At 35.3% G+C, this 25,878-nt stretch overlaps 1 protein-coding gene across 1 annotated transcript in view; it reads right to left on the bottom strand.

The window, feature by feature from the left end:
- The window catches only part of LOC145662518 (scavenger receptor class B member 1-like), a 107,280-nt gene extending 82,941 nt beyond the window's left edge, over positions 1–24,339 (bottom strand). The window contains exon 1 of the mRNA XM_081728173.1: positions 24,138–24,339. Within this exon, the coding sequence (XP_081584299.1) occupies positions 24,138–24,261 (124 nt within the window). The 5' untranslated portion in view covers positions 24,262–24,339. The remainder of the gene's footprint in view (positions 1–24,137) is intronic.
- Positions 24,340–25,878: the final 1,539 nt, after the last annotated feature.

The raw sequence follows: 25,878 nt of genomic DNA on the forward strand, positions 1-25,878 counted from the left end.
GTGATTTATCTTATAAGTAGTGAAGCGTAGGCATCCACTTAAAAAAATAAAGGTCATCATCTTCGTTGTACACTATCATCATATTACAAGAAGGTAAAATATATCACATTTAGAAACATACATTGTATTTCCGTTACTATTGGCGAATTGTAGAGTTCATTATCCCTTATATTGATAGTAAAATTTACCTATGGAATGCTTGAGATTTCTTAAATGCAAGACTTGCAAGACTCTTGCATACAAGACCAAGACCAAGACCAAGACTGGGTGTGCAAGACCAAGACCAAGGATTTGAGGGCAAGACCAAGACCAAGACTGGATGTGCAAGACCAAGACCAAGACCAAGACCACCCCGGTCTTGGTCTTGGTCTTGCATTTGCTCATCACTACCCAAAATGCAATCTGGAAATCAAATATTTACACCACCACCCCCGTAGCTGATTCGTATGCGTGCCGTTTTTGCAAGTAAGAATTCTGGTCACCTTGTCGTAGATCTAAAGTGAAACTTCTTGTCATATAGATGCACACTAACACTGAGTTACCATGTACCCCTTTTCCCCTACCATGTAGCGAATAACAGATTTATTTACAATGTACTGGGAGCTGACACATAAAACCCACAATACTGGTTATCAGGGGCGCCGGAACCGGGGGGGGGCAAGGGAAGCAGTTGCCCCTCCTGAAATTTTTAAAGGGGGCAAGATACTCGTTTTGCCCCCTCACTTTCAGACTGTAAAAAACATTACACAACACTGATTGTAAGAACTAAGTTTTGCTTTTTATGGTAATGTGAAAAAAAATCTCTATTCCAGATTCACCTTTCTCTTTGAAACATGGGACCGGGAGCTTTTTCTGCCCCCATGTTAGACAGAAAGAGTTAGGAAAAAGAATTGAAAATTCTCTTTATTTCCGTTGGTGTGCATTCTCAAACACTGTAAATCCTTTAAAAATTGTTTAAGTAATCGTAAGTCTGCAATATGAAACGAATCGTCGAGCAAGATTGTAAAGTTTGAAAAATATAACAGTTTAAATGAGTAACAGCACATTTAGGGCCTAAATACATTTTCCATAAAGTTAAATTAATGTTCTTACAAAGAATATGAAGAGTGCAGTAAGTTTTATAGTGAGGAGGAAAAATGTATAAGGTAGGATTAATAATTCAGAGCACATGAAAAATGCGAACTCAATTGTCGTTCCGTTCGTTTAACCCTTTCAGTACCGTTTTTTTCGGAGTGAGAAACATTAATATATGACTACTTTAGGTTGTTTTCAAACACACACACACACACACACACACACACACACACATATATATATATATATATATATATATATAAAACATTTTCCGCCGTTTCGTTTTTCGACGTGGGAAAGGTGGTACATATGTATCCCACTTATATTTTTACGTGGGACCTATATGTCCCAGTGGTAGAGACATGAATGATCATATTCTATTTTCAATTATGATACATATATTGTCAAAAAAAAAATGGGTCGTATATATGATTACAAATATTTTATATTTTGGCATCCTTTTCCAAATGACAGATCATGCAACGACTGCTTTATCACTAGCACATTGTTCCTCACTTTCATTGTTCACGTTCACTGCCGCTAGCTCCTGTCTATTTCATAATGTTCATCACAATTCTGTGAACCATTAGCAGGCTTCTCTTTACTAGTGGAACATCGATTCATAGCAATAACATGCGGTAAATTACCACGGGTCCTCTGGGAATGTATCGTGGGACACATATGTCCCAGTGGTAGTGAAAGGGTCAAGATATGAATGCAGAAACAGAACACCTGTTTTAGCTCTCCTTTCAGACCAAGTTCATAAACAAGAATAAGGAAGACAGTCACTGCTTATAATAACTAGTAGTCTTAGATATTTATCTCCCAGTGATCAAGCAATCAGTGGATATTTGCATAGTACGGGTAATTTGAAGTCGCTCCTGGATGAAAGAAAAATGGATGTGCCTGTTCTCAATCAATGGATTAATAGACGGGATAACTGGCTTAATGCTGATTGAAAGAATGAAATTTTGAAGATTATGGGACATGCAATATAGAGAGACTTGGTAGCAGAAGTTAAAGAGTCTCCATTTTATGCAATCATAGCCGACTCCACGACTGATATTTCAAAGAAAGAACAGTTGTCTCTGTGTGCGCTGTATTGACTTTGATTCATAAAACCCAACAAAATATTTATGGGAATGATCACCCCACATGGTACAAACAGAATTCACGATCAAAGACATTCTAACGAAACTTAACCTGAATGCAGAAAATACACACGAATAGTGTCATGATGGTACAGCTATTATGTCAGGACGAGTGAATGGTGTGCAGAAGATAATTTCGACTCAAGATCCGAAAGCTGTATACATTCATTGCAATAATCATGCATTAGATCTTCCACTGCAGGAAGTAGCACGAAAATGCGAATCTTTGTGTGACGTACGGGCCATAGTGAAAAACGTTTGAAACATCAACCTGGATTCTGCAAAACGATAGACAACAGAGTTGGCGTGGGTCAATGAAAACTTGACCCACGACCCACTGACCCACCACCCACCGTGACCCACGACCCACCACCCACCATGACCCACCGTCACCCATCACCCACTGTGAACCACTCTCATCCACTGTGACCTACTCTGACTCACAAAAATCCGTCGTCATCAACTCTGAACACGATCCACGGCCTCTTCTGTACTGACAAAAGAGTTTACACTTGTAATAAAACAAGACTGTGAAATTGTCACTAATCGGAGTTTGAATTTTTAGTCTATCGCTCAAGCACCACTCTGTTACAGTAACGGTGGATCTGACCTTGACGATATAATATGGTAAAGTGTTTGTCAGTGAGGAAATTGAAACAGTCCGAGGTGGGGGGAAATTATTGTGTGCCTAAAATATACTTGTACTAAGAGAGTATTCTTGAAAGTGTTAATTTCTGAACACATTCCAAAAGAAACTTCTATTCGCAGGAAAATATCCCTGTACAATATGGAAAAGGTTATCGTTTCTCACTTCACAGTATTTTTCTCACAAAAGATTTGAAAAATCAGTTTTTCATAGTGTATAAAGGTGCTCGGGTACCCGATGTGAGAGCATCTCCGTAAACTATGCTCATAATTGTAATTTGTGTAATCACTAAAACACCACGTTTAATTTAAGTTACAAATATGCATAATTACAATTATTATGAATATTTATTCAAAGTAGTTTACCAAAAGCAAAGAAGAGACTTACTAAAAATTAGATACAAAGTTGAATAACACAAATAAGCCATTAGTAATACAAGTATACGTTTTCTATAACTCGTAATTTTCCACCTTAAAACAAATCTGAAATCTGGTTTATTTTTCTGTTGGTAACTTTTTCGTAGTAAATCATCCGCAGCGGAATGATGTCCATCTTTCAGCCAAGAAATAACTAGCTCGTCTACTATGAGCTTGTCTAGCGGTGAGCCATTAACATTGATGAACAACAAGTTAGACAATGTTTGAGCACTTAGTCTATTTCTAATATCAGTCATCTGTAAATTCATAAGGGAAAATACCCGTTCGCACTCTGTCGTGGAAATTGATAATACTTCTACCCGATTTCTGCAACTCCTCATCGACAGATCTGCTTGTTAGACTTAAGTCTGATAACGATTTTTCTTGGTCAGTTTTGAAATACTCAGCAAGAAGTATCATCTCTCTATCACCATACAACATCTTTTCCATATTGACCATGTCAGTTGGCAATGTCGACTCATGGAGAACAGAAACTTCATCTACCACGCCTTCGATAGGGAATCTTGTAAGTAAATTATCAATTAAAGCCTGATAAACTGATGATTTCTTATTTGTTTATATATATATATATATATATATATATATATTGTAATTACACATGAAGGTTTGATGCCATTACCAAGTTCCCTCCCCCGTCTAGAAAGCGAAAGGAACGAGGTTCCTGGAAAGTGTTCAGAGATGAATGGGAATTTCCCTCCTTCTTCCCCTTCAATTACCACACCGATATTTGCTATGTGCCAAATTGCGATGAATTTCAATTAAATTATCATAGTATAATTATTTCCTTGCTGAATTATCGATACTTTTCAGTGGAAAAAAGGATGAAATTTGAAAGTTCCAAATCAAGGTAAGTAGACCAACGTAAAGGGAAAAAAGTGTAAAATTTTCCATATAATTATGCGTACAATCCAAACTTAAAATTTCCCTGTAATTAAGCTTACAGTATAAATTTTATGCCTATTTTAGTCACAAGTTTTTGGGTTGATTGCCCTGTGCTGTAAGCGCTCCATATAATAAACATAAGCTTCAGCAATTATTATAGTAGAAAGCAATGGATATATGAAGCCAAGCACTGTATTTTTTGTTTCTGATTTTTTTTTCTTAAATAACATAGATCGTTTTCGATCATTTTTACAAACCAACTCACTACCAATTTTCCATATATAGAAAGCGCCCCCCCCCCCATAAAAGAGAATTTAAAAAATGCTAGGACACATTCTGTTTATTTTCAATAAAGAGTTAATACACTGAATTTCAGCTCCATAAGTTTAACGGCGTGCGAGATACTATTTTTTTTTTCGTAAAAATTCGGATCCTCACTACTCCTTAAGATATTATGCATTATAATGAAAGCAATATAACATCCCAATTTGGATTAAGGCCTAACTATATACCAAAAGAAATTTTATTTGACTTTGCAATTTGACCGTGATGATTAGCACACATAGTTGCATTCAATTTTTTATATATTAATTTATATATTACAGTGATTCAAAAATTTTTTTTCAGTAATTAGCTCCTCTAAAAACTCATAGGTCTTGAAAGCCAAGAAGTAGTATAAGTCCTATTGCTATTATTACAATTAAAAAATATCAATATCCAAAAGTGCCTGAAGTTCTTTTTTTCACTTGGTTAGATATACTCACCTCAGGTAAGTAGACAGAAACAAATGGAAAAGAAAGGGAAATGAAGGTCTTGAAAGTAAAACGAAGACAAATTTACCAATCTTCTGAAGATACTGTCTACAATGCAGTGAGCAGAGTGGGTCGGTAGATCATACTGAGTCGGTGGGTCGCAGTGGGTCATGATGGGTGGTGGGTCGCAGTGGGTCACGGTGGGTGGTGGGTCACAGTGGGTCACATGCTGTTGACCCACTGACCCACTCAGAAAACCTGACCCACTTGACCCACTTGACCCACCGACCCACTGAGCCACTCCATCTCTGGTGTTCATACAACGCCAGATAATGTTTATCAAAATACATAAACAAGGCCGGATTTTGTTTTGCCGCCCTTTGGCCAAAAGGGGTTTGCCACTCACCCCGACATACAAACTTTTAACACAATAGGATTTTTTTCAAAGTAAAGTAAACTTATTTTATGCACACCTGTGTTTTAAAATTCTTGTAAAAATTTTAAAGAACTTTTGTATAGTGATAGAATGATGTGATGTGAACATGAGCAGGGAGTGCTGAGTGGGGACACACCGCGCATCAACACAGCATTGTTACGTGCCCGCCTTTACATAAATGTCTAATAAAAGTACAACCTTGAAATTTCACTCAAACATCAATTACCAATGAACTCATTAAAGAAATCATTACTTGGAATTATTATTACTTTACTCATACTTCAACCATGTTTATTATTATTATTATTATTATTATTATTATTATTATTATTATTATTATTATTATTATAATACAACTTCTGTAATTTTTTTGTCTTCCTCATTAAGTTTTCGCCCAATGTGCGCCCCGGTTTCGGCTTTCATAAGCGAATATCGGTTTAGTTTTTGAAACCGAAAAACGAGTTTCAGTTTTCAAAACTGAAATTGAAAATAAATTTTCAGATATTTGGTTTTCCAAAAGAACGAAATTGTCATGAAACGGGAACAGTACTACCCATTATCTATACCTGGTAGCACGTCGGAAGCAATAACCAGCTCTCACATCAAAAATGATCTCTAGTACGGTAGTTTTGGCATGCCAAAGCTCAACAGACATTCTTGAATTTAGATATACAGTAATAGATATACCACCTGTTTTAGACCTAATCTATAGTTGTAAATACAAATCCAAAATCTGACCAACTCTCCCGGTTAGTATAGCGGCTAGTACGAGCGCCTTTGGAGTATAGGGTCCCTGGTTCGATTCCCTGTGGAAAATGCTTGAAATTTGAACTCCTTACGGTACTACGGATTCCATCTTAAACCGTAGGTGCACGTCTAATATAGCGACGGTGCTAAAAGGGGGCGCTAATCTCCATAACCTGACCAAACACAGCAACCTTATATTATGTAATAACTTCTGTTACATTTTAGTTGGTTGGAATTTAGCGTCCTTTTTCAAAACATATTCCCTAATTGGTCAGATTTCAGATTTTTTATTTATAGTATGATAGATCTAGATCGTCTTCTGGGGTCCGTATGTCCAGCGCACCTTGGAATTTGTAGAGTCGTTATTGCCGCCACTGAATGATGATAGTGATGTCATGAACCGATTGAAGTGGACATCAATTCCGAGAAATTCCACAGCGATCTCGTATAAATTATAATACAGTCTGAATATAACAAAATTCAATATAACAATGGAATTTCTCTTTTTAAAAAAACGTGATTAAAGTATTATAATTTTTCTTTACCGTACATTCCAACAATAATTAAAACAATAAAGAATGGCTATCGTTTTGGGCATAAAAATCTCTAAGCAACAGATGAGCTACGAGAGTCTTTGAAAGTAGACGTGTTTTTACAAAGCGGAAACTAATTATGACTCTTTGCACATCTTTTAAATTACATCAACCAGAGATGCGACCTGTTAACACCTTGTTGGTCCGTCCTACATCAGTTTCTACGTGTTTGCATTTATCTCCATCTCAGCCACTGCTCAGGTCGGATGACTTTATAACTACCACTCACATGCGAAACATCAACAGAACGGAGCGCAGATTACAATACATCTTTCGCCGTCGCTGGAATATCGCTTGTGCCAGTTGGATCCGAATGCGATTTCAAAGGGCCTTTTCTAGATCAGCTGAAAGAAGAAGAGCACTAATTGAGAGACCAATGGACGTAGCAAATCTTGATAGTCATATGAATTTGGAAGTAAATACAGTGTTGTCAGATACGTCACAGCGTTGCTCTTTACCGGATAAGATCCTGATAGCCAGTAAACGAAGGAGACTATGGAAGAGAATAATTGAATTCTTGAAGTGGTCGTTCGTATATAGAAACTTGTCTTGTACCTGTTGCCTCATGAGCATCCATGGAGAGACAATGCTGAAGGCATTTGGAAATCTGTCTGTTTTGCCAACGTTCTCGCCAGACCAGTTTGACGACCAAGGATTACCATACGTCTTCTGTAGTCAGTTGGACATTTATCGTGATTTTGCTTCAAACAACATTGCAGTATGTGGAAAAGACTGGCGTGGTACAGCCACCCTCCCGACTGCTCAGGATTATGAGTTGATGGTTGGATGCGCTATTCTCAACTACGGACCAGTTCAATTGTTCACTTTTATTGAGTGGACGGTAGTGGATCATTTTCTGGGAATAAAACTCCATCCAATTACAAGAGACGGTGACTACATTTGCCACTATGCAGCTCTAATTGTTGTTGTTGACTTGGAAACAAGACGGCTGCTCAGATGTCGTTTGGCAAAGAAGAAGAAACTGTTCAGAGGCTGGAGACGTATGCTTCATATTAAGCAATTACAGATATTAGAAGAAAATGTGCCTGAACTTTCCCTTTGCACGAATAAGTCTAAACAACCAAGTCGATTCTTTGTACGACGTCTTCTTCCTCGTTGTGGTAGGTGGATTAGGAAGAAGTTTCGAAGACTTTGTACTTCCCGAACGAGGCATAATGGAAGAAACAACAAATCAGTGGAAGCCTATGTGTTGCATGTATCCATGAGAAAAAGGAGAAAATTACTCCGAAGAATTTTAGAATGCATGAGATGGTCCTTGTCATATAGAAGCATATTTTCCATATCTCACTTAATGACCATTGAAGGAAATACGTTGTTAAACGCAATGGGGGAGCTATCCGTCTTAGCATCTTTCTCTAGGAGTCAGTTTGAAGACCAAGGACTGCCTTTTGTATTCGCCGATCGAATTTGTGTTTTGTTCGACTCATCTTGCAATGATATCATTATTGCTGGAAGCGACTGGAGTGGAACAGTAGCTCTTCCTATTGCTTTGGACAATGGAATGACTGTCAGTTGTGCCATTATTAACTATGGGCCAGTGAAACTGTTTACCTTTGTTGCGTGGTCATTATTGAATTATTTGTTGGCAATAAAAATACACCCAATAACAAGAGAAGACAACGATATCTGCCATTATGCAGCACTAATTGTTGTTCTGGACTTGAGGACAAGAAAACTGGTGAAATGTGGTATGGCAAGGAAAGACAAGTTGTTCAGAAACTGGAAGAGGGTTTTGTCTGTGAACATGCTTGAGGCATCGGAAGAAAACTCTGAAGCTTCGAGAAACATCTCTGACTTCACTACGATTTATCACCAGAGACAATTCCCTTCACATCGAAGTTGGTTTCCTCGATGCAGAAGATGGATTGGGAAAAGATGTCGAAGGCTCTTTCCTCGTCGCATCAGATGTCATTGTTAAATGTAACATTGTGCAATGATCTGCCTCGTGAAGATGCTGACTGTTTACTAGGAGAAAGCTACCTATTCCAGCATCCTTTCATACAAAACGATGCACGTAAGCTATAATCTTTCAGCACCGGCAACTATTTGTGTTTTTCCAAGTGAGTTGTAAGCCTATTGCACTTAGGTGAGATCTACGTACAAACTGAGACTTAATGCAAACACGTAAAGGAAAATAAATGACTGATGTCTAGATCCTCACCACAAAAATTTGCTGCGTGGAACATCGAAGCACTGGTCGTGTGGTGGGAGTACATAGCTATGTAGCTAAGAATATACACAGTGCTATTCAATATCCCTCTCTGTAAGCAGCCCCAGTTCCATCTTGCTTTTAATGAAGGGATGCATATATTTTTTTTTTCTATTTCTTCTTATTCTTCTTAATTTGGTTCGTTTATCCTGAATTTCCGTAAAACAAGACGTCAGTATCAACAATAAACGTTATTAATTTGAAACCAGTAACAATAATTTTAAAAATTTAGATTGATATTGCTGTTATACAAGGTCATTTTTAGCTTTTTCAATATTTGTTTTCTGAGTAGAATACTAACAGTAGTAAGAGAAATTAAAAAGTTATGTATGTTATTCTCATGTAGGTTTAGGTTAAGATTTATTTTATATTACAAGCAAATCTCTTATTGTATATTGGAGCAAATGAAAATTAATAAAGTTATTTTAATCACGACTTTAAGTTTTAATTATGAAAATAAACTACCAAAATTGAGACAATACTTTCAAATTAAGAATTAGAAAATACTTATTATAAGGAAACTCAGTTTTAAAATACGAGGGTATGTCTAAAAGTTATCGGATTTACACTGAAAAAGTCTCCCCTGGTAATAAGCCAGTCATGGCATAAGGTGGAAGAAATATTGTATCCGTTTCAAATGTCTAGCAGCATTAGTTAGTTCGTTAGAGGCAGTCATTTGAATCAGACACGGTGAGTTGAGCCTGCACACTGCATGACCATCTTCCAGTCCACACGGCTGTTGCTGCTAACGATACAGTGCTAAATCTGATGTGTAGGGTGAGTGCGGAATCTCCTTGAACCCACAATCTTTCATTGCGGCTTTGACAACTAAAAGATTATGATGCAGTGTGCCAGCTCAACCCATAGCCTACTGACTGATTTAAAAGACTGACTCCAACAAACTGACGCAGCTGGACAGTTGAATTGATGCATTATTTTTTCTATAGATGGCGTTTTATGCAGTGAATGGTTTCTTGCCAGCGGGGCAATATTTCAATGTCAATCCGGGAACTTTTGGAAATACCCTCGTCCTATCTTGTTTTATTCTTTTCCATTTATGAAAGTGCGGCGAGTCTGTCTTACAAAAGTAGGAGAGAGATATAGTTTAGATTGGAACCAGGACCGTGCCGTGGAAAATCAGCGCCCGGGGCGGGAGTATACGACGGCACACCCATACATATATTCCAAGCATTTTTATCTTTTTTTCCTTTTTTCTCCCGAATTTTCGCCCCCTTACTTCGGCGCCCGGGGCCGTCGCCCGCTCGCCCTCTCCACGGCACCGCCCTGGTTGAAACTTTGGGGAAATTCACTCTGAGAAACTTATTTTCCTGGGAGAACTATGTAAATGTATTGAATACAGATGTTGGAAGTGAATCTATAGTTTTCGGATGTGAATGAACAACTACGTTTAGTAATTCAGGAAATTCATTTCGGTAGTGGTCTATGATTCAAATGAATTTGAAATTGGGTTTAACGACTCCCCTAAGTCAGAATTCATTTCGTTGTTATGTCATGTGTTGCAAATATTTCTTACTAACCTTATGTTTCACTGGACGATGAACGAGCGCTAGGTTGGTGAATACGTCTTGCTTTGCTAGCAAAGAGACTGGAACCTGCCTTCGAGACACACGTACATTCTACTATTTGACCACTGTGAATAACAGGACTAGAGATATAGGGTATCAGATCAATATATTCTTCCCTTATATTCTATTATATTTTCTGTTTAGGGTATAAGCTGAATATTTATACAAAAGTGAAAGATCCTAGGCCGAACGAGTTCAGAAACCTGACGAAGAGCAGGAAAATATGACCCGACTATCCACTCTCCCAGATGACGGATTTCACCAAACCTCGTCTTATATATGGTCTAGGGTTTAAAGGATAATATTTGTGCACATTTTCAAGCCACTACGTCCAACAGCCTCGGAAACTTATTGAACAGTGGGAAAGATTACCCCTTCCCCACCTTAGAAATCGAATTTCACAAAATGCAGACTTTCCAAGATCTGACAAACAGAGAGAAAAGTTTCAAGTCTCCTTTTCACTTCTTCGCAAAATCCGTCCCACCTACAGGCCAGAGTTCTAGAAAAAACTTTGTACAAAATTTAGAGTTCATGCATTCACGAGTTTTGCAGATCAGGTGGACGGGCAAAAATGATCAATACTCTGTCCTACCACTCTTTCTTAGGATTCGAATTTCGCAAAGCTTCGCAAAATTTTCAAGTTCCTACTCTCAAGTTCTGAGAACTGAAAGGTGAGAAAAAGTTCAAGGTTTCCTTATCCCGAGTACAAAATTTTAACCCAATAGGAAATATTTTTTAAACCTTTTTTATACATACCTTTGTTCAAGATTTTTTTTTTTTAATTTTAATGAATCTTTGTATGGTGATAGGATGATGTACAAATTAGTTTCATGGTTTCAATAATCTACGCTTAACCCTTTTAGGATTTCCACTTTTTGAGGTAAATTTTAGACTTTCACTCAAACAGCTACTGCTTTCTTACTATTTATCGTAGGATCATGGTTCATACCTCGTTTTTTTCAGGATAGAGCAACTTTCAACGGTACCACTCGCTTGTCCGTATTATACACCAGAAACGGGAAAATCGGGTAAAACCGGGAGATTTTTCGAAAATGTTGCCTCCCTCTAGCCCGGGCCTACGTTCACGTAGGGATCTATTTAAAAAAAAAAAAAAAAGAATACGTTGCTATGTACATAATACGTTTGCAAAACTTTAATCTTGTATCTTGAAAACTAAGGTCGGATGAAATGTTTGAAAGTCTCCAGGTGATCTTTTTTCCGTGTATATATAAATACTCCAAAAATGTTCTGCGTCATTACTATTTGGTCTAGAGTCATGGTTTAAACGTCAGTTTCTTCAGTATAACAAGTCCTTTCCAACGATACTACTCACATGTCCGTATCGTACATTTGAACCGGAAAAATCGAAAAAAAAAAAAAAAAAACGGAAATTTTTCTGAAAAATAACTCCCTCGAAACACTTTTGCTCCTCGGGCCCAGTCCTGGTTTCGCGTAGGGATCTAAAAAAAAAAAAATACCCAAAGGTACACACAATACGTATGTAAAGTTTCAATCTGATGTCTTGAAAACTAAAGGCGTGACAAATTTTTGAAATTTGTCTTTTAAAAATAAAAAGTCACGCACCCCCACTTGGCACGCGGATTCAGTTCCAAAACGCACCTGGGGTGTTCTTTGGGCCATCCTTGACTTGACCAATGAAAACTCGCCTTAAATACCTGTTATAGGGCCTAAATAAGGGGTCAAAGACGATACTACGCCATGGTAACAAAAGTTACCAAAAGTCCAAAAAGGGTTGACAGTTTTGGATATCTGTTAAATGCTAATAAAAATCATTCAAATACCCTTAGGGGTCACTTCTTGTAAAATCCTGCCCTTCTGCAGCCGAGGAGGTAAGAAGAATATTTGTAATAATAATAATAATAATAATAATAATAATAATAATAATAATAATAATAATAATAATAATAATAATAATAATAATAATTATTATTATTATTATTATTATTATTATTATTATTATTATTATTATTATTATTATTATTATTATTATTATTATTATTATCAACCAATCAAATCAAATTATTGTTCCATTACAAACATATATTCGTATTATCTTACCTATGTTACATTCCCGTGTCTATTTTCAAGACAGCAGTTTACCCCCCAGCTGAAAAATACTTCCGACGCCACTGCTGGTTATGTAACAAAAAGAGGGAAAAGTATTAAGAATGCAGATATCTCGAGAAGAGTTAGAAACTTATCCTTTCATTTTTGTTTGAAACAAATTAACATTCCACAGTGTTGCCTCTTAGGCTAAAGGAGGCGGTTAATTAAAGAAATATGGAGAGAGTTGAGGGAAAAAATGGAATCTTTGAGTTTTACGTCCCACGGTTATGCCGGTTAGGCTAAAGGAGACGGTGAGGATGAGTAATGAATGAAATGGTGGAATGAAGAAAGTGGGAGGAAACGGGAGAACCCCGAGAAAACCCACGCACACGGTGTTTGTCCACCACAAAGTTTCAACGCTCTACCACTGAGCCACCGCGGCCCCCAGAGTTGAGGGAATGAAAGTACAACGAGAGAACCGCGAGGAAACCCATGGACACTTATGGAGAGACGCCTTCTCATTGCGATGACCAACATGGTAAGTTTCTTGGCCATGTTGGTCACGTTGTAGTTAGTTTATTTTGAGTTGAACGTCCCGTTCAGCAAGTGGCTGTATGCAGTGGCTGCGATTGGACGTTAAAAGTGGGGGAGGGGGACATGATCTGAATATTTGTGTATCAACCTTAATTTCCTTGGCTGTTTCTAACCCTTTGTTTGCCAAAAGTTTGTATAACTAATAGGATACTATCTTTTTCAGTTAAAGTACCGTATATCGTATTTCATATTTTATTAAGTAAATTGACAAGAGCAACAGAAATAGATACTAGCTCTTTGTACTCTTAAACAACGAAGGTGTAAGAAAAAATTTGATTCTTTGGTCATGAACATCTTAAAATTCTGTCTGGAAAATTGTGTGATCAGATTATTTAATAATAAATTTCCAAAACAAACAAATAGAAAAGATAATATTAATCATAGTAATGAATAATGAGGCTTGTTTTTTTTAGAAGTTACATTGAAACTGGAGATTAATAAACAACTTGACTATTAATTCCACACATGCTATTAAATGTATGTTATTACTCTTAGAAAATTTTTATCCACTACATTTTCAGGCCGAACTGTCGCTATGCAACCATGCACAACACACTGAAAATCCTTCGCCATTTTGATTTTGTTCAAAACATTGATGTCTTTCAACAACTTTTTGTTACTTGGTGGTACGTTGTTCTATCTTTCATAAATCAGACCCATCTGTACTGAAGGAATACCCAGGATCCCCCACTTCCTGTGGAGGGACTCCTTTGCGCCGCCACTGAACGATTCAGAATCATGCATTTTTGGATAGAGCAAATTACAAGTGTAAGACAAAAGCATATAGCCTCGACTCAATAGCTGATAGTTTCGGAGATATTCGTCCCCAAAGTTCATTTTCCCACGGTTTTGGACAGTTTTAACTCTGAAACTATGCACTTTTGATCACGGGTCAATATGAACTTTCTTCCTTAGTTTGATGTGAGGAATCACCTGTTTCAGTTTGTCGGTCTAGTTCATTAACACCTTATATAAGCTACATGAGAATTTCAAATAACTAATTACATAGAATATTTTGTTCCTCTTATAGCTTAAAATCTAACAAATTCTGGTTTCTAGTAACAAATTTAAATAAACATTACTAATAAACAGAAAATGGTTATTGGTTTAAGGTATTTTCTACTTAAAATACAGGTCTGGCTTTGACACAAGAGAAGTCTACTGGTACCATTATGAAATTCCACTGTATTTTTATTTTTATTTTTAAAGTGTTAGATAATTGCTTATTAGCAGTTCTCATGTAATCAGTAGCGGCTTTTAAGGAAAGTTACATTCAGTGTTTCTTTCAGAGATGGTTTTAGGAGGGCACTGCCCCCCAGAGCTCTGAGAGTGCCCCCCGGAGGAGACAAAATAATACGTCTATAAATAATACCAGCAGTGTCCCTCCAGAGTACGAAGTGTGCCCCCCGGAACATGGTTTCTGAAAGAAACACTGGTCACGTTGGTTGAAATTTAAATGTTATCCCCATAAGTTATAGGAAAAAAGCTACATACGGCTTCAGAACGCAGTATGCAATAACAATTATGTTAGCTAAGCTATCTTCCCTTAATTTGTAGCGACGAAATGTATTATTATTATTATTATTATTATTATTATTATTATTATTATTATTATTATTATTATTATTTACTGATGTGACTTTTCTCAATAGCCACCACTGCATACGATATATAAAAGAACAGATACACTAGACTCTCGATAATCCGGCCCTCAGTAGTCCGGCCTCTCAGTAATCCGGCGCACATCCAACCAAAAACACGTGCATACTGAATTATCGTGCGCATGCGCAACAATGCTTAGTTCAACAATGCTTTATATACTGTACGTATTCGAAATTGTAGCATTCTTTACAATTCGGTTGCGTGATAAAGTATGCCACCGTCGCGTATCATCATTGCGACAGTTGAAAAGTAGGGACATGTTTCATAGTGAGTGATACTACTCAAGGACTAATTTTCCTTTGAAAATTAATGTATATTTAGATTTAATAAAGTATATCCTCTATGTTTTAAATATATATCCTTCGATTTAATAAAGTACAGTACACTATATCTCCTAGTTTTCGAATAAATATATCAAATAAATGTCAGAATCTCAATAATCCGGCAATCCCGCTAATCCGGCACCCATATGCGCCAGGAATGGCCGGATTAGCGAGAGTCTCGTGTAATTTCCAATAATATTTTGAAAATTACTATAGAGATCTGGTATTTATTTATTTATTTTGTGTGCAAATTTTTGTTCATATCCATCCTTTATGGTCTATATTACTCAAGATTAATTATGTTGAATTCTTTGGTTCATTACATACTCTAATAAATAAATAAATAAGCATGTAAGGTGCGGTTTCTGCCTTAGATTGCATGGTTATACAACTGCCTATTTTTGTACAAAAATTAATGTATCTCTCAAAAATTCGACAATTTAGGTGTTTACGCTTCTATAGCTGCACAAGCACTGCAACTACGTCCAATAATATCCTATGGCTGAGAGTTTCTACTTCTTAAAATAGGAAAGGAAAGCTTATTTATTCCTATATCGTGTGCCTTTTTCCTACTGTCAATAAATAGTACAATCGTTTAAACCGCCAGTTAACTTCCATAATAGTTACGAATTTCTCTATTTAGCAGCACTTGACTCAATTGTTTACAACACGCAAACACACTTGGTAAGAATAAGCAAATATGAGCGTGGTGGATGTCCGTACGCACTTCGAATTCAGTTATTTTCAAAGGGCGGAGAAAATGTTGCTTAAAATGTTCCAGAATTGTTTTAATAATCGTATAGAAAGTTCAATACAATGTATTGTTGTTTTATTTCAGTTAAAAGTATGGCTGGAAAATTTGGAAATGGTTTTGTTTTTAATTCCGTAAATTAAACAGAATATATATAACTATTATACTTCATGGCTTTCAGTACATGTTATATTTTATTCAACTAAGTCTTAACAAGATCAAAGTAAAAGCTTTGTATTGAAATAACTTTTAACCTAAACACTGTATAATTATGTAGAAAGTGAATAGTAACTTTATGTAGCGCATATACACTTAATAATAGCGCATACAAACTTAAGCCAAGAAATATAAAAATAGAGAACACATTTTCCCGTACATATATTTTTCTAAATGTTGAAGTAACATTTCAGAGCAGGAAATATGTTTGAGTGCGCGTATATATACATATGTCTTATATATAGGCCTATATATGTCTTATATATAGGCCTATATATGTCTTTGATAATGACCGCTGCTTTCACAAGTTACTACCACTACTGATGTAATTGTAAGTGGATGAATGAATTGGTTTGTGTGTGTATATTATTAGTTTGTAGTTTTCCAGTAAAGCATCTCTTTTCAGATCCTTGTTTATATTAATCATGGCCCTCCAGTTTAACTGGTATCCAAAACATTTGCGGTCTAACCGGGAACCAAACCCTTTGTATCTCGCACTGACATATGAATAGTGTTATCTACGCTGGTAAGCAGGCTGGTTTTACGATTGAAGTAACTTCTTTTAATTTCTGTTGCTTATCACATTAGATATGGCTATTCCACATCATATAATAGGTCATGAACAAATGCAATATGACCTTTACCTAAATTCTAGTGCTTTCGAAAAAGGAAAAATCTTGTCTACGTTCGGTATTTTATGTTCTTTTTTATATAAAAAATTAAGATATTATCAATTTTGTTATAAATTAGTTGCATAAGCGTGTGAGCGAATGTGTGAATGGTTAAGGGCAGAATTCAAGGCCTAATCATATGAATCTGACCTACATATGTACATAACCTAATTGTATGAAACGAAATTCTTTAATATCGAGTAGAACTAGTTTATATACATATAATGCACTAAGTTAGTTTGATTTCTTATTTTTCAAAAATATACATAGTATATACAAAAATGCAATTAATAAGTTTTGTTTGTCACGTGTTCACAAGAATTAAGATTAGATTTCTGGGTTTTCGGCCTTTATGTCCACGGTGGCCCTTTACGTATGAGAATGACGTCCCTTGACAATCACACTATTCAAGTAATTGGGCAGAAAGAAAGAAACGGGGAAGGAAGGAAGCTATCTGGAAGTATTATCTTAGGTACCATCTCAGTATTTGTCTGGTGTAAATGAGTGAAATCTCACTTAAGATGGGTGGCCTGAAAAAGCTTTTTTAGTTTATTTGAGACCAAATGTTCTCACCGGTAATCGAACACGGGACCAGCGACTACGCTATGCGGAGTTACAAGAATACTAGTGAACGAATTTTCAATACAAGACTGTATAGTACCGTATATTGCCCACGAGAAACAAGACAAGAAGCACATTTTGAAATTCGAGACGAGATGAAAAAGATGATAATTCTGCCTCATTTTGGAGAAAAGAATCGAGACGAAACGAGAAATTTGTGAAGTCTTATGGGCGACGCTAGTACACCCAAGTCTTATATCTCAAACACTATTTTAGTTTTACACGATTCAAAAGTATTAAAAAAACTACAAATTAACAAAGTAATTGTACGAACATAGTGAAAAGCATTTATCAACGTGTAAAGATACGGTACGTAATATATTACACAATCACAATTTCCTCTAGTAATAAATATACTTTAAATGTTGTGTTATCACACCCTTTGCGGAACTCCAGTGACGCTGGATGATTCTGAGAACTTCTAGATGAAATTATGAAAACAAACAGGGAATTCATTTTGTATATACATAAATTTATGAAACGAGACGAGACGAGAAAGAAGTCTTCGAGACGAGACGAGAATTCTGCAAAAGATTACAAGACAAGACGAGGAAACCTTATTTCTCATATTGTCTCCTCTTGTAGGCAACACTATAATTACGTTTTAAGGGAAGAAAAGTTTCCTAAGGTCGTAACTTTAGTGAAGAAGAACACTATAATTAAGTTTTAAGGGAAAATGTCCCTAAGATCCTAACTTTTATGAAGAAGAACACTATAACTAACCTTTAAGGGAAGAAAAGTTTCCTAAGATCCTAACTTTTGTGAAGAAGAACATTATACGTTTTTACGGAAAAGAAGTTTCCTAAGGTCCTAACTTTTTTGAAGAAGAACATTATACGGTTTTACGGAAAAGAAGTTTCCTAAGGTCCTAACTTTTTTTGAAGAAGAACACTGTAACTAAGTTTTAAGGGAAAAAGTAACTAAGATTGTAACTTCTGTGAAGAATTACATTATAACTAAGTTTTAAGGGAAGAAAAGTTTCCTAAGGTTTTAACTTTTGTGAAGAAGAACACTATAACTAAGTTTTAAGGGAAGAAAAGTATTTTAAGGTTGTAACTTTTGTGAAGAGGAATTAGGACGTTAGGTAAGATTTCTTTAATTACCTGGTAGCGATAAAATCGCTATGACTTCCCTCAAGAACCACCACTGACTGATATCATAATAAATTTACATATATTTGTTCCTTACTTGTAACCTTGAATTTAAAGCCAAATTTTAAGGTATTTTCTGGTAGTTTCGTTACATTTAATAGATTTAAATTATATTTTTGTGTGTGTGCTTGATGATTTTATAACGAATGTTATTGCGGAACAACCAAGCAACCAAATAAGAAAAAAATCCAGCAAACTTTTGAATAGCATTGTTTCACTTAAAACAATATTAATTTATATAAATATTTAAAAAATTATAGTTTTGGTAGTCACTTGTTAAAACCCAGTCAAAACCCATAAACTGATCAGATGATCTCTTAAAATCAAACAATAGAGCTTCGTTTCTCAGCTGCATGAAGACTAATGAAACAAAACTACAGTGACATTTTGTATTAGCGCAAAAATTATTTTTTGCAACAATAATTTTTCAACTCCTTCTGAGATCGCAATTATATTAAGTTCACAAGATATTATTATCATTAATAATATGGGTTAGAATTAACAAAATGTATTGTAATAAGAGATAAGCGTGCATGAGAAATTTACAGAAAATTGTTGAATATTTGATCATTAATTCTGATCTAAACAGAAGAATCACTCTAAACCTGTAACCTCTAATGCGTTTCTTATTTTACAGCTTCACTATTTTGAATAAACAATAATTTGATCGTCTCTTGAACAACAACCTCAATTTTGAGGAACTTTCAACTCACGAGATCTTTCTACAAACAAAAGTCCCTTTTTATGATACAACTTATATGAGTCTTAAGACTTCCTAGCACTTGAGAATAGTCTAAAAATATAATTAATTCTTAAATTTCAATTTCTGTCCAACTAAAATATTGTCCAAAGGTAAGACATATATTAGTCAATAGATCAGATCGAGCTGAAAAGTATCATGATTACAAATAAATTCTCATGCGTAGTTTCCGAGAGAGATCGAAAAAAGGAACATTTATGACATTTGTTGTCAACTGAGTTTTTTTTTAATTTTGATGGAAGAAATTGTGGTTTCAATACTGTATCAGAAAAATAAAAACACACCTGAACAAGACTGCACTTGTTTAATAAAAGCACATTTACACGTGACGTTTCGATCTTCTAGCCAACATTCTCATCAGACGTTTTGCAAAACGTATGACTATGATTGTATGTCTGTATTGTGATATATGTAACAAAATACACTGTTAACTAACAGGTTGCATATATTATTGTTTGTCTTTATGTGGTATTATTTTTAACCTTTCATTGGGGTTCTTTTTCCTCCTAGAGTAGCGACGGGCAAACTAAGGCCCGCGAACAGGATGTGGCTTCTTGAAAGCTTCTATACTGCTCGAGACATGATTCCTAATCTGCGGAATAATAGTAAAAAAAAAGAACAGGATTTTTTGAAAGGGTTGTATTAGAAACCGATTGACAGACGAGTATTAACCTCTTTTAGCGAAAAAAATAATCAGTATTGGAAATCCTCATATGGGAATTTGAAAAATGAATTAAAATTTGAATTTTAAATTTTTCACTTAATTCCGACGAGAAATAAGTAAGTGCCATATATGACACACTTACAACTCACAAAGAACATGCAAGATGACACCAAAATCTCTTATTCATACACGTCAATATCCCACACAGCAGACAAAACAGTGATTTGATGTCTTTGATAAATCACAAAAAAGCTGAAGTGAAAAAAGGGTATGTGCCATATATGGCACGGTATGCGGTAAGGAGTTAACCTTTACTTGTCAAAGGCAGTGGCCCCGAGTAGGGTAGACGCTAACGCTCTCTCCTTTAGTGTGAGCGGTCTCAGATTCGATTACCGGCGGGGAATCTCGGATACTTGATCGAAAAGGTATAACAGCATACCCTTATATTTCAGGTCAGCTATTTTCAGCGAGATTTTTGCTTGGTTTTCCTCATTCATATCAGGCGAATGGCGAAATGGTACCTAACACAATGGTCCCAGGCTGCTTCCTTCCTTCCCCCATTCCCTTCTCCCTTTCCAGTTCCGCGGGCAGTGTGATCGACCAGAAACCCTCATATGTGTGACAGGCTAACATGGCACTAGATGCCAAAAGCGCAGAAACCTAATACCTAACCCTCATTTCTCAAAACCAGTGCATCTTAGTTCGAACCAAATTATGGGAAACTTCCATCATTAATACAGTAAAATATTACACGAATTTTCTAAAATATTACACCATTGCTGTTCTTATTAAATTATACTGGTCCGCCTAAAGTTTTGATTCTTTCTTTGGCCCTCTTCTAAAAATAAGTTTGCCCATCATTGTCATAAAGTATAAAATTCCACACAATTTTTTTTAAAAACTTCTTGTTTATGAAATCACATGACACACAGTTTTCTTATTAAACGCAGTCAGTTTTCTTATTGTATAAGTATAGTATAGTTTTCTTATTGTTCGTCAGTTTGAAGGGGAATATGTAAAAAGAACTATTTATAATCCTCATATTTATTTCAGACCATTAATAACAATACTAATAATAATAATAATAATAATAATAATAATAATAATAATAATAATAATAATAATAATAATAATAATAATAACATATTTTATCATAAACAGACAATCAATCCTTCCTACTATATTTAACTATCATAAATTTCTTCATTAAGAAGCAACTCTGTATTTGTTCACGATGTTAATCACTGAAGGATACACGATCCTTACTGCGGAATTATCAAAACATGAACCAGGAAGTGATACTATTCAGAGAAAGAAGGCTTCGTTTTTATGCCAAAAACGAGGGAAAGAGAGAGATAATACAGTTCTGAATCATACAATTATGCTTAAGACATCTGTAGTTCTCAGTTACTGCACCATTCGGAGATACATATTCGGAGATATATGTAGGTTCTTAATGTTGAATTGCGTCATTCATATATTGTAATAGACACTACTCCGAAACCTCGAATATTCATCATAAATAAATAAATAAATAAATAAATAAATGTATAATGTATGTGAATAAGTTCATTTCCTGGATGAGTATTTGCGTTAAAACATCTTCTGTGAGTCCTATTATGTCACTGTAACGAATACTGGTATAATAAAATGCTCAGGATTGTGAAATTTATTTTTAAGTCTCTTCCTTGTTCCCCTGCTTAATATGTGTTAAAACATTTCAGTTTGACGAACCTCGAACTTTCAGTACAACGAATAAAAATTTCATCTATTTTTTAAAGGATTATATTTAATTTTATTTTCCCAAAATATAATTAAAATTCATTATACAAATATTCCCTCTTATAATATTATTTTATTATTCAGATGATATGGTGGCTATGTTTCATACACGTACGCGATTGGTCCAGTAGGACAGCTATAAGCAATGACCGTTATTCCCTTAAATAAGTTGTGTGCATCTTTCAATGCAATGAATTAGAAGCTAAAACGTAGCCAAGATAGATTCTATCTTATTGTACAATATTAAAAGTTAACTGTAATTATTAAGGAATGGTCATTTTAACGTTATATCCGTCTTTAGAAATTGTTTAAACAATTACCTGTATTGAAAACAAACAGTGGCATATACAATGACTGGATGGGGGCACGGTGGCTCAACAGTAGAGTGCTTACCTCTGGTGTATGGAAACCCTGGTTCGATCCCCGGCCAAGTTAAGTTTGTGGTGGACAACATTGTATTCGTGAGTTTTCTCAGGATATTTCCGTTTCTTCCCACATTCTCATTCCACCGACTCTTTGACCATCATTCACTTGCCTCAATCATCCATCTCCTTTAACCTAACAGGATGTTAAACTGAAAGATTTCATTTCATTTAATGCTACTACACTTAAACACTTTAATTACTTAATTATATATATTTATAGACATATTATACATATATTTGTGTAATTTCATGTTAAAGTCATGTAGACCCTGGAGTGGATATACCAACAGGTAAGTTCTTGAGAATTGATTTATTTCAGTGTAAGAAATTCATTTCGGGAATCCCCAAAATTCCCTTATATTGGTATTTTACTGTCCATAAATTATGAGTGTGAATGCCTTAGTCGAGGTTTTCAGTGAAAAAATATGTATGAATTTTTAAACGCAAATTTTCTCAAAATTACAGTAAGTTTTCAGCTTCGAGAGTTCGGTGTTTATATAGGGAGAGGATATGCTACTTTTGGGTTTATTTTAATCGATGTTGGAGGTAATTGAAAAGAGAGAAGGAAAGTAGTTCGAACAATGTTGATAAGCAAGCTCATTCTAAGAAATATAGGATATATGATAAGGAAAAAGAGGGAGAAGCAGGAAAAGAAGAATTGATGGACGATATTAAACCGGATGACACTTAACGTCAAGAAAATATACTATTTGAGAATCACATTGCACGCAAAGTTCTCAGGTGCAGCAAAATCTATTATCAGGAATTAAATTGTAGTGTCATCGATCAGGGAGATTGGCCAATCGCTATCTTGACACAAGAAGGTAGCGTAAACCATGTAGTGTTATCCCAGTAATTGGATACTAAATAAATTAAATAATAAATGGATAGTACATACACAGAACGTACGGAGGTAAACAAACAGAAGTAAGCAACGAAATATCAACTAAATTAATGACATCTAATAATTGTATGGTTCTGTTGATATGATTGCACAAAATGCTTGTTTTGATATACGAAAATATTTGAGACTGATGTCATTTATTTTTAACTGAGTGATTTAGTGAAAACAGCCGCTTCTTCTATAAATTTGGTACGGGACCCAGAACCCTTAGCCTCGTTTATAATTTAATGCCTACCTACTTTGGAAAAAAGTTTCTGACGGTGATTGCAACTTTCATAATAATAATGAATTGTGTACGCAGAGGCGGATCCAGGGGAGCGATCGGGGCCATTGGCCTCCCAGAAGAGGAAACCTTTTTATTTTATATATAAATAAAACCCATCCCAGAGTTTGGAGCTCTTAAAAGTAGCTCTAAGTAGCAGTATCACAATCCCCCAGAAGTCCGTCCTGGATCTGCCCCTGTGTGTACGTAGCAGAATAGTTTAGCATTCAAGTCATTGGTTACCGTGATCTCGGGATTAATTTTCAGTGTGAACATACAATTAACTTTATTGAACCAGCATTGTGAGACAGTTTGAGATCCATTTCAACTAAAATATAACGATTTTTTTTTGAAACCCATAATTAATAGTGGTAGTTGCTGATAACCAGGTCACAAATTTCCAAACCAGAAGAAGTTATCTTCTGACTGGCCATTAGATTTCTTTGAGTAATAACATAACGGAAGTGTTTGAAGTACTCTGTATGTCCTTGTTTATCCACACTGTATAGTGCACACACTTTAAGAAGAAATTTTGCCTGATTTTCTTTCTGCTCTAGTGAAGCCAGAAATAGAGAACATAAAGGTAATGTCACAAATAGGAATCTTTCTTGCTGGCTCCAGGATATATTTCAAGCTCCAGTCCATCGTAAGTTTGGACAAATATTAACTTGAATATATATTCACGAAGAGTTGAACAGATTTCGCCGCATCACTGTTAAATGTTAATAGCCAATCATTTCCTAAACCTACCTTTGTTTTCTATACCCCTTCGACTACTTTTCTTGAGTGGAGGTGCTGAAGGTTTCGACGACTTGGCACTGTCCTCCTTGGGCACGGATTTCACCTCAGGATTCTTCAACCCGTGCTCACACATGATGATGATGACAGAAGCAGTTCTTACCGCCTCCACTTCACATTAGAAACAAATCCCATCTTGCAGTCAGGCGACGTTTCCGAAGATATCTCAAAATTGTACATGACGACCTCTTAACCCTTGTGCCAGTACGTAGATTAAAAAACCCCATCTTTTGGAATTAAGCCAACAAACAAAATCTATACAGTGTAGATTTTTCTTGTTATTTCCATACATACACATTGATATATAAAAAATGGTAATTAAACAGCGATAATTGTGTCCTTCAACATCTTATGTCAATCACTCCCCTCTTCCCCCTGCATTTTGTCGCTTTTCCTCTTAAGTCTGCAACACATATCATTCTTTATTATTTTTTCTGGAAAATAAAAATACTAAAATTAAAGCATCGAAGTCCACTACCTTGCTATTGTTATTAATAGCCATGGAGGTTCAAGTGACATGGACAGAGCTTGAACTTGTTGCTTTTATTTATTTCATTCTAAACTAATCACGTGCATCCTGTTTCCAAGATGATAAATGTACTCATATTACGAAATTTACATTAATTTATTAATTGTATGTAATGCACTCAGTCAGAAAAGTGACACTTGTTTACTTTTCAGGCGAAATTACAAACAAGGAGAAAATAAAATTTTAAAGTTAGTTAAATTTGCTACAATACAGATAAACATCTATCAACAGCAATGTCAAAATCAGTGATGGCTTTCCAAAGAAATCACGTCGATGAAATAAAAATTACAATTTTTATCGCTACAATCTAATAAGACAAGAATAAAAATTGCAATTTGTATCACTACCATCTAAGAGAAAAATAAAAAATACAACTTTTATCGCTACCATCTAAGAGAAGAATAAAAATTACACTCTTTATTGCTACCATCTGAAAGAAGAATAAAAATTGGAATTTTTATCGCTGCCATCTAAGAGAATAATAAAAATTACACTCTTTATTGCTACCATCTAAGAGAAGAATAAAAATTAAAATTTTTGTCGCTACCATCTAAGAGAAGAATAAAAATTACACTATTGCTACCATCTAAGAGAAGAATAAAAATTAAAATTTTTGTCGCTACCATCTAAGAGAAGAATAAAAATTACACTCTTTATTGCTACCATCTAAGAGAAGAATAAAAATTAAAATTTTTGTCGCTACCATCTAAGAGAAGAATAAAAATTACACTCTTTATTGCTACCATCTAAGAGAAGAATAAAAATTGCCATTTTTATCGCTACAATATAAGAGAAGAATACAAATTACAATTTTTATCGCTACTATCTAAAAGAAGAAAACTTAACCTAAAGTCCTACTAATTGTATACAAGAATCTTCTTTCCTTATCTTATAGTGACAAAATTGTAATTTTTACCGATGTGCACGAGCCGCCACTGGTCAACATAGGAATATTACCGGATACATATTTCGGATTTATATTGTTGTATGCAGATGATAATTACAAGTACTAACGTAAGAGGAATTGACTTCCTGGCTAATGTTACAATTCGTTTCTCCACAACATTTTAAAACATTGACAAAAATTTGGAATGTTTACTTGAGAAACGCTTCAGAGATATTACGGTATTACTTATACGTATTTATACCAGTGGCGGCTAATGT

This window comes from Thermobia domestica, chromosome 10 (genome assembly GCF_964235325.1).
Source record: "Thermobia domestica chromosome 10, izTheDome1.hap1.1, whole genome shotgun sequence".
NCBI lineage: Eukaryota > Metazoa > Arthropoda > Insecta > Zygentoma > Lepismatidae > Thermobia > Thermobia domestica.